Source organism: Doryrhamphus excisus, linkage group LG1 (assembly GCF_037039965.1).
Source record: "Doryrhamphus excisus strain RoL-2023G ecotype Guam linkage group LG1, RoL_Dexc_Guam_v1.1, whole genome shotgun sequence".
Classification (NCBI taxonomy): Eukaryota; Metazoa; Chordata; class Actinopteri; order Syngnathiformes; family Syngnathidae; genus Doryrhamphus; species Doryrhamphus excisus.
The window spans coordinates 28,307,308-28,321,997 of NC_136357.1; the positions used below are offsets into that span (position 1 = coordinate 28,307,308).

Consider the following 14,690-nt stretch of genomic DNA (forward strand, 5'->3'; position numbering starts at 1 on the left):
AAGTAAAATGAAAGTGAAATAAAAGTGAAATAAAAGTGAAACTAAAGTGAAACTAAAGTGAAACTAAAATAAAAAGTACAATAAAATAAATAAATCACTTAAATTATATTAGGAAAGCAGGAAGTGAACAAATGTAAAAGTACCAGATGGAGGGGTAGGATTTAATAAGCTTTGCTTCTTCCTACTCCTTTTGGACATGTGGAACTGGGAACTGATTATGTGATGCGTTCAATTGTAATCTGATGCATGTTCAAATGAAATTCAACCATTACCATTACAATTACATTTGAGATCCCGATTCCCGACGTGTGCAGCATAAACTTTTTCTGCAGTCCAAAAGTCCTCATAGGTCTCTCTTGCTGTATGAAATATCCGTCTTATGCATTCCAGGCGCTTGGCGGGAATGGGAAAAGATGGAGGACAAAGGCCCTCGTGTAGCTGACTACTTTGTGGTGGCGGGACTCACGGATTCATCCAAGCCTTTGGACCGGGAGATCCACTTTGATGACGCCTGCCACAAAACCGCCAAGCCCAAGGCGCCCGTCACCGACGTGGCTGTGGTGATCCGCTCGATGGGCGATGAGGTGCCCCCGGGGTTCACGTGCATTGAGACCACACCAAACGGACATTCGGCCGACTTTAATAATGGGGGGCTCATGGCACCCCAGGTCTTCCTGTGCTATAGGCGAGGTTGTGACAAGCCACCGCTCACTGACTTGGGGTAAGTGGGGAAAAAAAAATGCCGGAGCATATCCCAGCTGGGCGGGGTACACCCTGGACTGGTGGCCAGCCAATCACAGGGCACATATAGACAAACAACCATTCACACTCACATTCATACCTATGGACAATTTGGAGTCGCTAATTAACCTAGCATGTTTTTGGAATGTTGGAGGGAACCGGAGTACCCGGAGAAAACCCACGCATGCACGGGGGGGAGAACACGCAAACTCCACACAGAGATATCCGAGGGTGGAATTGAACCCGGGTCTCCTAGCTGTGTGGCCTGCCCGCTAACATTATTAGAGCCCTGAATAACACTACAAAAGTCACTTTTACACTATTATTCTTTGTTTACATCACATTGTGCAGGCAACAGGATCGACACTGCTAGCATAGCCGCCTACTAAGCTAACCGGTTAGCCTCCAAATAACTTCTAATAAATTCTAAGATCAAAAAAGTATTTCAAATGAAGTGAGGTCAATGGACAAAGAAGCAAAAAATTTACCACTTCCACACTAAATGAGAGGACAACCTTTTGCACTCGATCTCATGTCATGCAATGTTTGTCATAGCCAATGTAGAGGTACGACTGTAGGGTGGGGGTACACCCTGGACTGGTGGCCAGCCAATCACAGGGCACATATAGACAAACAACCATTCACACTCACATTCATACCTATGGACAATTTGGAGTCGCTAATTAACCTAGCATGTTTTTTTTGGAATGTGGGAGGAAACCGGAGTACCCGGAGAAAACCCACGCATGCACGGGGGGGAGAACATGCAAACTCCACACAGAGATATCCGAGGGTGGAATTGAACCCGGGTCTCCTAGCTGTGTGGCCTGCCCGCTAACATTATTAGAGCCCTGAATAACACTCCAAAAGTCACTTTTACACTATTATTCTTTGTTTACATCACATTGCACAGGCAACAGGATCAACACTGCTAGCATAGCCACCTACTAAGCTAACCAGTTAGCCTCCAAATAACTTATTCTAAGATCAGAAAAGGATTTCAAATGAAGTGAGGTCGAGGGACAAAGAAGCAAAAAAAAAAAAAAAAACACTTCCACACTAAATGAGAAGACAACCTTTTGCACTCTATCTCATGTCATGCAAGGTTTGTCATAGCCAATGTAAAGGGACGACTGTAGTGGGGGGGTACACCCTGGACTGGTGGCCAGCCAATCACAGGGCACATATAGACAAACAACCATTCACACTCTTACATTCATACCTATGGACAATTATTTGTCTTCTTTGACTGACTTGTCCTTTCTGCTCGTTCCAACAGCGTCCTCTTCGAGTGGAAGGAGCGTCTGAAGCAGGGCTGCCACCTCATCCAGACCACGCCTTCAGGTCGCCCGGCCAACATCAGCGGGAACTCCTCCCAGCGTATCTACGTCACGTACCAGCGGGCGCCCGAGAGCCAACCACGAGCCGCTCTGGCCGTCACCGACATCTGTATCATCATCCCAAGCAAAGGAGAGACTCCTCCGCACACCTTCTGCAAGGTGGAGAGGAATCTCAACAGCACTTTGGTGAGACCCCCAACACCCCCCCCTCAAAAAAAAAAAAAAAACAGGGTTCCCGGCATAGACTCACTTTTTCCTGTTTCTGTTTTCAGTGGGGCTCCTCTGTGTACTTGTGTTATAAGAAGTCCGTGACCAAAACCAACTCCATAGCATATAAAGCAGGTAGACCTTCCACACAGATTGCAAATACTCCCAAGTTGTTGGGAGAATATGCTAATGCTAATGGTTGAATTTCATTTCAACATGCATCAGATTACAATTGAACGCATCACATAATCAGTTCCCAGTTCCACATGTCCAAAAGGAGTAGGAAGAAGCAAAGCTTATTCAATCCTACCCCATCTGGTACTTTTACAATCAGTAACTGTTACATTTGTCCACTTCCTGCTTTCCTAGTTTTTTTTGTAAAAAATTTTTTTGACATTTTTTGTTTTTTTTTCTAATTTTTATTTAAGTTGAAGTTTTTATTTTATTTTTTTGTCAATTTTTTAATTTTAATTTATTTATTTTTTTGTCAGTATTGTCATTATCATATATGTCATTTTGTCAGTAACTGTTACATTTGTTCACTTCCTGCTTTCCTAGTATAGTTTGTTTTTTTTGTACTTTTTTTTTTGACATTTTTTGTTTTTTTTTCCTAATTTTTATTTAAATTTAAGTTTAAGTTTTTATTTTTTTGTCAATTTTTTAATTTTAATTTTTCATCTCTGGGTCTTGAGTGAAATCAACAAGTGGATCAGCGTCGCATCTGCAGTCATACGATCGCCATATTTGACTCTCAATTTACCGGTCGAAACTTGAAATTTGACATTTGGTGACAATTGAATTGCCGGTACGGTACCTAATTTCATTTCATTAATTACATTTGTTCACTTCCTGCTTTCCTAATATAATAAAAAAAATCTTTTCTTTTTTTGATTTTTTAAATTTTTTATTTTATTTTATTTTTTTCACTTACCGAATTACGAGGTGATATGACCATCCAATGACATAATGTAGTTAAAATGCGACTTATACTCCAGCGCGACTTATGTATGTTTTTTTTTCTCCCTAATTATGCATTCTTAGCATTGTGCGACTTATACTCCGAAACGACATATTGTCCGGAAAATACGGTAGTAAAAAAAAAAATTAACCGCAAAAAATGCGACTTATACTCCAGCGCGACTTATGTACGTATGTTTTTTTTTTCTCCCTAATTATGCATTCTTAGCATTGTGCGACTTATACTCCGGAACGACGTATACTCCGGCAAATACAGTAGTTAAAAATAAATTACCCACAAAAAATGCGACTTATACTCCAGCGCGACTTATGTATGTTTTTTTCTCCCTGATTATGCATTCTTGGCCTTGTGAGACTTATACTCCGGAGCGACTTATAGTCCGGAAAATACGGTAGTTAAAAATAAATTACCCGCAAAAAATGCGACTTATGTATGTTTTTTTTTCTACCTAATTATGCATTCTTGGCCTTGTGCGACTTATACTAAGGAGCGACTTATAGTCCAGAAAATACCGTAGTTAAAAAAAAATTAACCGCAAAAAATGCGACTTATGTATGTTTTTTTTTCTACCTAATTATGCATTCTTGGCCTTGTGCGACTTATACTAAGGAGCGACTTATAGTCCAGAAAATACTGTAGTTAAAAAAAAATTAACCGCAAAAAATGCGACTTATGTATGTTTTTTTTCTTCCTAATTATGCGTTTTTGGCCTTGTGCGACTTATACTCCGGAACGACTTATAGTCCGGAAAATACGGTAGTAAGAAAAAAATTAACCGCAAAAAATACGACTTATACTCCGGAGCGACTTATGTATGTTTTTTTTTTTTTCCTACCTAATGATGCATTTTTGGCCTTTAGTGAATGTGAGGAGTAATGTTACCACGGTAGTTATCATATTCACACAGGAGCTGCTGTCAGCCACAACTCGGCTAGTCTCCACATTGCTAACCACACTCAATAACGACATCATTTTTAGGATTGAAAATGCATAATTTGGACCAAGATTACCTCTAATTTGATTATACTGTATGCATATATTTTGACTAATGATAGGCTTTATTCAACGGATAAAACCGTATATGTTTAGGCTTGGATACGGGCAGTTGGCCATAATTTAGTTGCCATGGACATCATGAAGTTAAACACTGAAGCGTGAATATTTTTTCTTTTTTGTCACGATACAGCGGTTTGTTGCCTCGAGAGAGCTGTCATTTTTCTCATCACATTTTGACTATGTATTTTGATGAAGTATGTCATTATACAGATGTTTTATTTTTAGGTTCTCCAGTCGTTTTTTCTAGTTGAACTGAGTGCATTTTTAGTATTATATAGGAATTAATGCATATAATGAATATGCATATAATGACTTTTTGTTGTATTTGTGTCCCACTCAGGATTATTCTGCAGATATCCAGAAGAGAACTACGAGTCTTTCCCACTGCCAGAATCTGTTCCTCTCTTCTGCCTCCCCATGGGAGCCACAATCGAGTGTTGGCCAATCAACGCCAAATACTCCCTGCCTGTTTTCTCTACTTTTGTCCTAACTGGAGCCTCTGGAGAGAAGGTAGGGTGGAGTTCTGGGTTCTGGGTTCACACTTTTTTCTTTCAAACCAGCAAAAGGCTGCCACTCACTGTTAGACCCCTACAACGGAAATGAACCTACAGAATACCTTATTATATATATATACATTATTATATATATATATATTTTGAGAGACATTGATTGGTTGCCATGATAAGGGTAAAATCATTTCTATCCTGAGTGTTTTGTTGGTTAAATTCAATAAAATTATTTATTTTAAATTTATTAAATTCATTTTAGTCTGGCATATTTACATGTGTATCGGTGGCAGATGTCCATTAAAAAGTATTTGCCCTAAAAAAAAAAAAGAATAAAATATAATCTGAAAAGTGTCCTTAAATTTTAGTACTTGTGATATTCCTGTTTAAAAGTAAAAAAAAAAAAAAAAACAGCTATTGTTAGCTCACCCCAGGGTCTTGAGACACATGCTAACTCGCAAACTAGAGAGCTAGCGACCTAAACGGTAGCCTTCAAGTTATTTCCTTTCAACTTAAATAGCCAAAAACTTAGCACTTCCACACGGATAGGGAGGATATTTAACCTTTAACATGAACATGAATCAAACGTAAAATATTTTTTTTCTGGGTACATGATACCATACAGCATCCGTATCAAACTTGCGCGGGCCGCGCTAACATTAAACTTTCATATCAAGGCGGGGGCCTCAAAGTAGTGTCCGGGCCGCGTGTTTGAGACCCCTGCTTTAACATGAACATGAATCAAACGTAATAATTTTTTATCTGGGTACATGATACCATACAGCATCCGTATCAAACTTGCGCGGGGCCGCACTAACAAGGCGGGGGCCTCAAACTAGTGTCCTGCGGGCCACATTTGGCCGCGTGTTTGAGACCCCTGCTTTATCATGAACATGAATCAAATGTAATAATTTTTTTTCTGGGTACATGATACCAGGCGGGGGCCTCAAACTGGTGTCCTGCGGGCCACATTTGGCCCGCGGGCCGCGTGTTTGAGACCCCTGCTTTAACATTAACATGAATCAAACGTAATGATTTTTTTTCTGGGTACATGATACCATACGGCATCCGTATCAAACTTGCGCGGGGCCGCACTGACAAGGCGGGGGCCTCAAACTCGTGTCCTGCGGGCCACATTTGGCCCGCGGGCCGCGTGTTTGAGACCACTGCTTTATCATGAACATGAATCAAATGTAAATTTTTTTCTGGGTACATGATACCAGGCGGGGGCCTCAAACTAGTGTCCTGCGGGCCACATTTGGCCCGCGGGGCCGGGTGTTTGAGACCCCTGCTTTATCATGAACATGAATCAAACGTAATAATTTTTTTTCTGGGTACATGATACCATACGGCATCCGTATCAAACTTGCGCGGGGCCGCACTGACAAGGCGGGGGGCCTCAAACTAGTGTCCTGCGGGCCACATTTGGCCCGCGGGGCCGCGTGTTTGAGACCCCTGCTTTATCATGAACATGAATCAAATGTAATAAGTTTTTTTCTGGGTACATGATACCAGGCGGGGGCCTCAAACTAGTGTCCTGCGGGCCACATTTGGCCCGCGGGGCCGGGTGTTTGAGACCCCTGCTTTATCATGAACATGAATCAAACGTAATAATTTTTTTTCTGGGTACATGATACCATACGGCATCCGTATCAAACTTGCGCGGGGCCGCACTGACAAGGCGGGGGGCCTCAAACTAGTGTCCTGCGGGCCACATTTGGCCCGCGGGGCCGCGTGTTTGAGACCCCTGCTTTATCATGAACATGAATCAAATGTAATAAGTTTTTTTCTGGGTACATGATACCAGGCGGGGGCCTCAAACTAGTGTCCTGCGGGCCACATTTGGCCCGGGGGGCCGCGTGTTTGAGACCCCTGCTTTAACATGAACATGAATCAAACGTAATGATTTTTTTTCTGGGTACATGATACCATACGGCATCCGTATCAAACTTGCGCGGGGCCGCACTAACAAGGCGGGGGGCCTCAAATTAGTGTCCTGCGGGCCACATTTGGCCCGCGGGGCCGCGTGTTTGAGACCCCTGCTTTATCATGAACATGAATCAAATGTAATAAGTTTTTTTCTGGGTACATGATACCAGGCGGGGGCCTCAAACTGGTGTCCTGCGGGCCACATTTGGCCCGGGGGGCCGCGTGTTTGAGACCCCTGCTTTAACATGAACATGAATCAAACGTAATGATTTTTTTTCTGGGTACATGATACCATACGGCATCCGTATCAAACTTGCGCGGGGCCGCACTAACAAGGCGGGGGGCCTCAAATTAGTGTCCTGCGGGCCACATTTGGCCCGCGGGGCCGCGTGTTTGAGACCCCTGCTTTAACATGAACATGAATCAAATGTAATAATTTTTTTTCTGGGTACATGATACCAGGCGGGGGCCTCAAACTAGTGTCCTGCGGGCCACATTTGGCCCGCGGGGCCGGGTGTTTGAGACCCCTGCTTTATCATGAACATGAATCAAACGTAATAATTTTTTTTCTGGGTACATGATACCATACGGCATCCGTATCAAACTTGCGCGGGGCCGCACTGACAAGGCGGGGGGCCTCAAACTAGTGTCCTGCGGGCCACATTTGGCCCGCGGGCCGCGTGTTTGAGACCCCATGCCATATATACGTTTCTTTAGTGATTAATACTAAAATAAGAATATAATTACAACTAATTGATTTAAGAGATATGTTCTATAGCTCTCAGTAATAGCCAGGTAAGAAAATAATTCAATTTATGAATATGATTCTTTTGAGGTTCATTTTTAGTATTTTTGGAAATTTAAATGGAGAAAAAAAAGGCCTCCAAAACCAACATTTTCATGGATGAGGAAGCCTAAGAAGGTTATTATTTTGAGTGTATTTTATAACTGATTTAATACATGGCTCAAAACCGACATAACATAAGACATGATACCAGAAATCGAACGGTTAAGGAAGGAAATGATGTCACTGCATTGATGCGATGGTCGTATTACACTCTGACGGTCACGATCTGTTCATCCAACCCCCCCCCCCTGTACGTATCTCGTGGTTTCAGGTATACGGCGCCGCCATACAGTTCTATGAGCCCTACCCTCCAGAGTCTCTGACTGATGGACAGCGCACCCGGCTGGGCCTCCCCGACACGGATGCGCGCAAACCCTCCCCCCACCACCACTGCAACAGCCCGTCCGACGTCACAAACGCCGCACCTTCCGCCGCCTGCTCCTCCGTTTACACCAACAAATGCATCTGCCTGCTTTCTCACTGGCCGTTTTTTGACGCTTTCCGAAAGTTCCTCACCTTCCTCTACCGCTATTCCATCTCCGGTCCGCATGCCCTCCCCATTGAGAAGTGAGATCCATGAAATATTTCATATTTGGTTATGAAACATTGCATTCTTACAATAAACATTTTTAAGTAATCAAAGTTATCCCCTTATATTAGTTTCACATTGTCCTGTTAATGTGCTGCGTGATGAATATATCTAATCTACATGCTCATAATTGGACTCAGATGTGAATTTGTTTTTCTCAGGCACATTTCTCATTTTATGCACAAAGTTCCCTTCCCTTCCTCTCAGAGGCCTCGCATCCTAGTGCAGGTAAGCTTTGCCCGCCCAAGGATGCGTGTTATAGCTATGTATTATTATTATTATTATTATTATTATTATTATTATTGTTATTATTATAACTGACGATTTTTTTTGCCTTTTGCCCAGCTTTCCCCTCATGATAGCCTGATGTTGAGCCAGCCGGTGTCTTCTCCTTTACCACTCAGGTACAAGTCCTAAAGAGTTTTCGGGGAACTGTTGCTCTATGAATTTGATTAAATGTGCAATTTTTTTTTTTTTTTTTTTTTTTTTTTAAAAAGTGGTGGACGATTTTCCACATTGCTCCAGAACCTGGGACCAGCGAACGCTGTCACTCTTCTGGTGTTTGCTGTCACCGAACAGAAGATTCTGGTCCATTCGTTACGACCTGCCGTACTGACCAGCGTTACTGAAGCTTTGGTATCGGTGAGTTGCTACGTTGTGACATCGTCATGGTAACGGTAATGGTGTTTCATTTCATTTGAACGTGCATCAGATTACAATTGAACGCATCGCATAATCAGTTCACAGTTCCACATGTCCAAAAGGAGTAGGAAGAAGCAAAGCTTATTAAATCCTACCCCTCCATCTGGTACTTTTACAATCACTAACTCTTACATTTGTTCACTTCCTGCTTTCCTAATATAACTTAAGTATTTTTGTTTTTTAAAATGTATTTTATTAATTTTTATTTTAATGTTTTAAATTTTTATGTATATTTTATGATATATATTCCTGCATTCCTAATATAGTTATTGTTTTTTGTTTTTTAAATGTATTTTATTAATTTTCATGTTTAAATTTTTTAATTCATATTTTATAATATTTATTATATATTTTATTTTATGTATTTTGCATTTGTTCACTTCCTGCTTTCCTAATATAGTTATTGTTTTTTGTTTTTAAATGTATTTTATTAATTTTCATGTATAAATTTTTTAATTCATATTTTATAATATTTATTATATATTTTATTTTATGTATTTTGCATTTGTTCACTTCCTGCTTTCCTAATATAGTTTTTTTAATATAAGTTTTTTATGTATTGTATTAATTTTTATTTTAATTTTTTAATTCATATTTTATAACATATATTATATATTTTATTTTATGTATTTTGCATTTTGTTCACTGCTTTCCTAATATAGTTTAATGTTTTTTGTTTTTTTTATGTATTTTATTAATTTTGTTATATTTCATAATATATGCTATTTTATTTTATGTATTTTACATTTGTTCACTTCCTGCTTTCCTTATATAGTTTAAATTTTTTTAGTTTTTTTTAAATGTATTTTATTAATTTTATTTATTCATTTTTTTAATTTATATTTTATAAAATATATTATGTATTTTATGTATTTTGCATTTGTTCACTTCCTGCTTTCCTAATATAGTTTAAGGGTTTTTTTGTTTTTTAAAATGTATTTTATACATTTTTATTAATTTTAATTATATTACATAATATATATTATATATTTTATTTGATGTATTTCGCATTTGTTCACTTCCTGCTTTCCTAATATAGTTTAACGTTTTTTTTTTCTTTTCTGAAATGCTTTTTAACGTAGTCCTAGCATAGAAGTGTTTTAAATGTACTTCTTCCCTGAGATCATATTTCATATATCATATTTATAAATATTGGATGACATTTTTAGCTAATTGGTTATTTTAGCCTTCTGCATCATTTTAGCTGTTTGAAGATGAATTAATTAACATCATACTTTGATGTTTAATTTCATACAAACACATCTGTTTTGTAACCTTCAGATGATCTTCCCCTTCCACTGGCCGTGCCCGTATATTCCTCTGTGCCCACTGGCGCTGGCTGATGTATTGAGCGCCCCGTGCCCGTTCATTGTCGGGGTGGACTCCCGCTACTTTGAACTGTATGACCCCCCGCCCGATGTGAGCTGTGTGGACCTGGATACCAGCACCGTATTCCAGTGAGTGCACTATATACTGAATATAAAAAAACAAAGTATTGTACATATGTACATAGTGGTGTTGATGTCTTACATGCTAACCTGCATGCTAGCCTACGTGCTAACCACTCGTGTTCAAAATAACGCAAAACGGAGCCAGAGAAAGTTAATTCATGGCAAAGAAGGTAAGAAGCACCATTGTTTTGTTTTTTTTTTGTTTAAAAAAAAAAAAAAACTCATGGCAAAACAAGAAGGTGGTGTCCGGGTCGCTGCCATATTGTGTCTTCGGTAACAATCAGGTCTCAAATGAAAGTAAAAGTAACCTTAAATGCTCATTTATCACTTTCATTTATGATTTTATATGCATTTAGAATTGTTTTGTGCAAGTAAAACTATAAAAATTTGTTAACGACTTGTGGCAATGAGGCAACTGCTGATGACATCATAGACACATGACAGGGCAGACTTTCGGTTACTGTTTCCATGTCTTCAGTTTTTTCATTAAAAATACACCGGGAACACAGTTGGGCTCGCGCGGTGTATTTATTAATAACATGACGAGACACGTGCGGTATTGTACTCTAACCAGAACATGTAGCATTGTAACATTTAGCCGTGTTTTAGCTCTGAATGAATGTTTGGATATTGTATTTTAATGCATCTTTTATTCTGTTTTTTTACTAAACTCTATTTTTATTTATTTTTCTCTACTGTAAAGCGTCTTTGAGTACTCTGAAAAGCGCTGTACAAATAAAATGTATTATTATTATTATTATTATTATTATTATTATGTATGAAAACCGAGGCAAAATTTTGCTGTAAAATTTCAAGTTACCATGCTAAGGTTCCCTCGCGGACACATTTACGATGACACTTTTACATCGTACATTGCTAATTTACTATAAAAACACTAATCAGGGCGTACGCTAACCAAGGTTCCACTGTACTAATTATTATAAGCTGTGTCAGTAGTAAAAAATTTAAATTTCCATTTTTTATTTCCTCCTTGGCCAACTAAGTAGATTTTAATGTATTTATTTTGAAGTTTAAAAGGAAATGTAAAAGCAATTTTCTGTTTTTTTGATGGGCTTAGTTGGGCAGCCATAACCAGGGCGGTATGAACTCTCCCAGGCCCATAACCAGGGGCGGTATGAACTCTCCCAGGCCCAACTGTAGTGCATGTTTTTACTGGCCTCGCTAAGGTTCCCTCGCGGACACTTTTACATCGTACATTGCTAATTTACTATAAAAACACTAATCAGGGCGTACGCTAACCAAGGTTCCACTGTACTAATTATTATAAGCTGTGTCAGTAGTAAAAAATTTAAATTTCCATTTTTTATTTCCTCCTTGGCCAACTAAGTAGGTTTTAATTGATTTATTTTGAAGCGTAAAAGGAAATGTAAAAGCAATTTTCTGTTTTTTGATGGGCTTAGTTGGGCAGCCATAACCAGGGGCGGTATGAACTCTCCCAGGCCCATAACCAGGGGCGGTATGAACTCTCCCAGGCCCAACTGTAGTGCATGTTTTTACTGGCCTCGCTAAGGTTCCCTCGCGGACACTTTTACATCGTACATTGCTAAGTTACTATAAAAACACTAATCAGGGCGTACGCTAACCAAGGTTCCACTGTACTAATCATTATAAGCTGTGTCAGTTGTAAAAAATGTCAATTTCCATTTTTTATTTCCTCCATGGCCAACTAAGTAGATTTTAATGTATTTATTTTGAAGTTTAAAAGAACATGTAAAAGCAATTTTCAGTTTTTTGATGGGCTTAGTTGGGCTTCATCTATTGTCAGCCATAACCAGGGGCGGTATGAACTCTCCCAGGCCCATAACCAGGGGCGGTATGAACTCTCCCAGGCCCAACTGTAGTGCATGTTTTTACTGGCCTCGCTAAGGTTCCCTCGCGGACACTTTTACATCGTACATTGCTAAGTTACTATAAAAACACTAATCAGGGCGTACGCTAACCAAGGTTCCACTGTACTAATTATTATAAGCTGTGTCAGTAGTAAAAAATGTAACTGTAGTGCATGTTTTTACTGGCCCCTCAGCCCCTTAGCCCACGGCTAAGTTGTGTTCCGTGTCTGTTTTTCCAGTAATGAAGATAAGCGAGCGCTCACGTGGAAGATTTTACCGAAGAAAGCTTGTAAGATTCTTATGAATGTGCTGACCACGCTCTACCAGCAACTGGTTGATGGTGAGTACATCAAGTACATCAAGTACATCAAGTACATCAAGTCAGACGTTCCTTTTTCCGGGAGATATTAACGCCTCATGGGGTTAATTATGTGTTTCAGATTTTAGTTTGAAACAAAACTTTACCAAAAACTACTAAGTTCCAGATGATCAGAAACCGACTCTCACTTATTTTGTCGTCAGGTCAGGACCAGTCCGACAGCCTGCTGGAGTTCACCGTCAGGGATTTATCCGAGTTGAGCTGCGGGAAGAGCGTCAACGCCGTGGAGCTGGAGATCCAGGAAGCCTTTCTGCGCTTCATGGCGGCCATTTTAAAGGGCTACCGTTCCTTTCTGCGACCCATAACCCAGGCGCCGTCCGAGAAAGCCACGGACGCCAGCTCGCTCTTTGACCTCCAAGGTATGGGAAACAGCGGAACACGGTCGCACGCTGTGTTTTATTTATGTGGACCCGCGTGTCCAGAAGTCCTTGGGAGTGTGACCAATCACAGCCTTTCAACTCTTTTTTTTTTTTTTTTTTTTTAGTTTATTTTCGTAAAATTTTGCCTTTTTTTTGTAGAATATAACTTTTCACTTAATGTTTTTTCTCATTATACTGTTATTTTTTCCAACTATTTCATCTTTTTTTTAAGAACGTTGTTCTCGTAATTATGATGTTATTACTATAATTTCGCATTATTCTTGACATTCCATCTAATTTTTAAAAAATTGCTACTTTTGTAATATTACTTTGATATTTTAACTTCATGCTTTTAAAAATGATATTTATTATTATTTTTCCTCAATATGATATTAGTCTTGTAAAATTATAACTTTTTCCTGGTTTATTTTTTTTCCAACTATTTCATCTTTTTTTAATGTTGTTCTCGTAATTATGATGTTATTACTATAATATTTTGGCATTATTCTTGTGACATTCCATCTAATTTAAAAAAAGTTGCTACTTTTTTAATATTACTTTGATATTTTAACTTCACGCTTTTAAAAATGATTTATTATTATTTTTGTTATTTTTATTGTTATTTTTCCTCAATATGATATTAGTCTTGTAAAAAAATAACCTTAATATAAAATATAAATAATAAATAAAAAAAAATTATTTTGCGTGCAAACTGCGTAAAATGTGCGCAAATAGTGCGTTAACGAGTCCGGGTCAAAACGAACGACACGATGAGTGGTCAACGATGATTGTGAGACTTATTAATTTTTAATTTCTCCAGGATTCTTGAAGAGCCGTGACCGCTCCCACCAGAAGTTCTACTCCCTGATGACCAAAACCCAGATGTTCATCCATTTTATCGAGGAGTGCTCCTTTGTTAGCGACAAAGACGCTAGTCTGGCCTTCTTTGACGACTGTGTGGAAAAAGTGAGTTTCATAATAATAATAATAATAATAATAATAATAAACAGTTTTTTGGGGTATCAAAGATGCTTAACAAAAATGTCCGAAACCATAACTTCTACATGCTGCTATCGACTACAGACTTGCGGAGGGTGTACCCTGCCTTCGCGCTTGAACTTAGCTGGCATAGGCTCCAGCTCACCTTTGACCCTAACGAAAACAAGCCGTATAGAAAAGGAAGCATGGACATAAAACACTAAAATATAAAGTCCAAGGAGATTTACAGTGAAAGTATAGGGAGTTGGGAGTTAGTTGGGAGTTAGTTGGGAGTTAGTTGGGAGTTAGTTAGGCGTCTGCATTAATTAAACAATTTCAAAATATGTTATTATTTTGCAACAGCTCGACCGATGATACTCATATATGCTACACAATGCTAAATATGCTACATCTTCATCCTGAATATTGTCTTTTCTCGTCCCTTCTACCTTTTTATTTGTGAGCAGTTGTACTGCTCCGAGCGGAGCGCTGACAAAGGGAGCAAGGTATGTTTGTTTTTGCTTGTTTACCGTTTTGTTTGCCTACTAAGGGGCGACCATGATTAATTAAAACCACATATAGTCGGCGGGTAGACAAATTATTTTTTTTCATATTAAAATTACCAAAGCATTATTAGAGCCCTGTAGACATGACAAAACACGACTATAGTCACATTTATACTCTTTTTATTTACAACATATTGCGCAACTGCAGGGTCTTGAGACACATGCTAACTCGCAAACTCGAGAGCTAGCCACCTAAACGGTAGCCTCCGTG

The 14,690-nt window shown here is 39.1% G+C and overlaps 1 protein-coding gene across 3 annotated transcripts in view; it reads left to right on the forward strand.

Annotated features, from left to right (window-relative positions):
• The window catches only part of LOC131131935 (C-myc promoter-binding protein-like), a 36,629-nt gene that overhangs the window by 7,574 nt on the left and 14,365 nt on the right, over nt 1-14,690 (forward strand). The window contains exons 2-14 of one of the 3 annotated variants that reach the window (XM_078793172.1): nt 391-721; nt 2,021-2,267; nt 2,354-2,423; nt 4,664-4,833; nt 7,877-8,172; nt 8,356-8,422; nt 8,540-8,598; nt 8,692-8,836; nt 10,178-10,353; nt 12,437-12,537; nt 12,720-12,935; nt 13,756-13,901; nt 14,381-14,419. In XM_078793172.1, coding sequence (XP_078649298.1) covers nt 414-721; nt 2,021-2,267; nt 2,354-2,423; nt 4,664-4,833; nt 7,877-8,172; nt 8,356-8,422; nt 8,540-8,598; nt 8,692-8,836; nt 10,178-10,353; nt 12,437-12,537; nt 12,720-12,935; nt 13,756-13,901; nt 14,381-14,419 — 2,040 coding nt within the window. In that variant the 5' untranslated portion in view covers nt 391-413. Of the gene's footprint in view, nt 1-344; nt 722-2,020; nt 2,268-2,353; nt 2,424-4,663; nt 4,834-7,876; nt 8,173-8,355; nt 8,423-8,539; nt 8,599-8,691; nt 8,837-10,177; nt 10,354-12,436; nt 12,538-12,719; nt 12,936-13,755; nt 13,902-14,380; nt 14,420-14,690 lie in introns of those variants that run through there. The other 2 variants (XM_078793173.1, XM_078793175.1) reach the window with 2 other exon arrangements.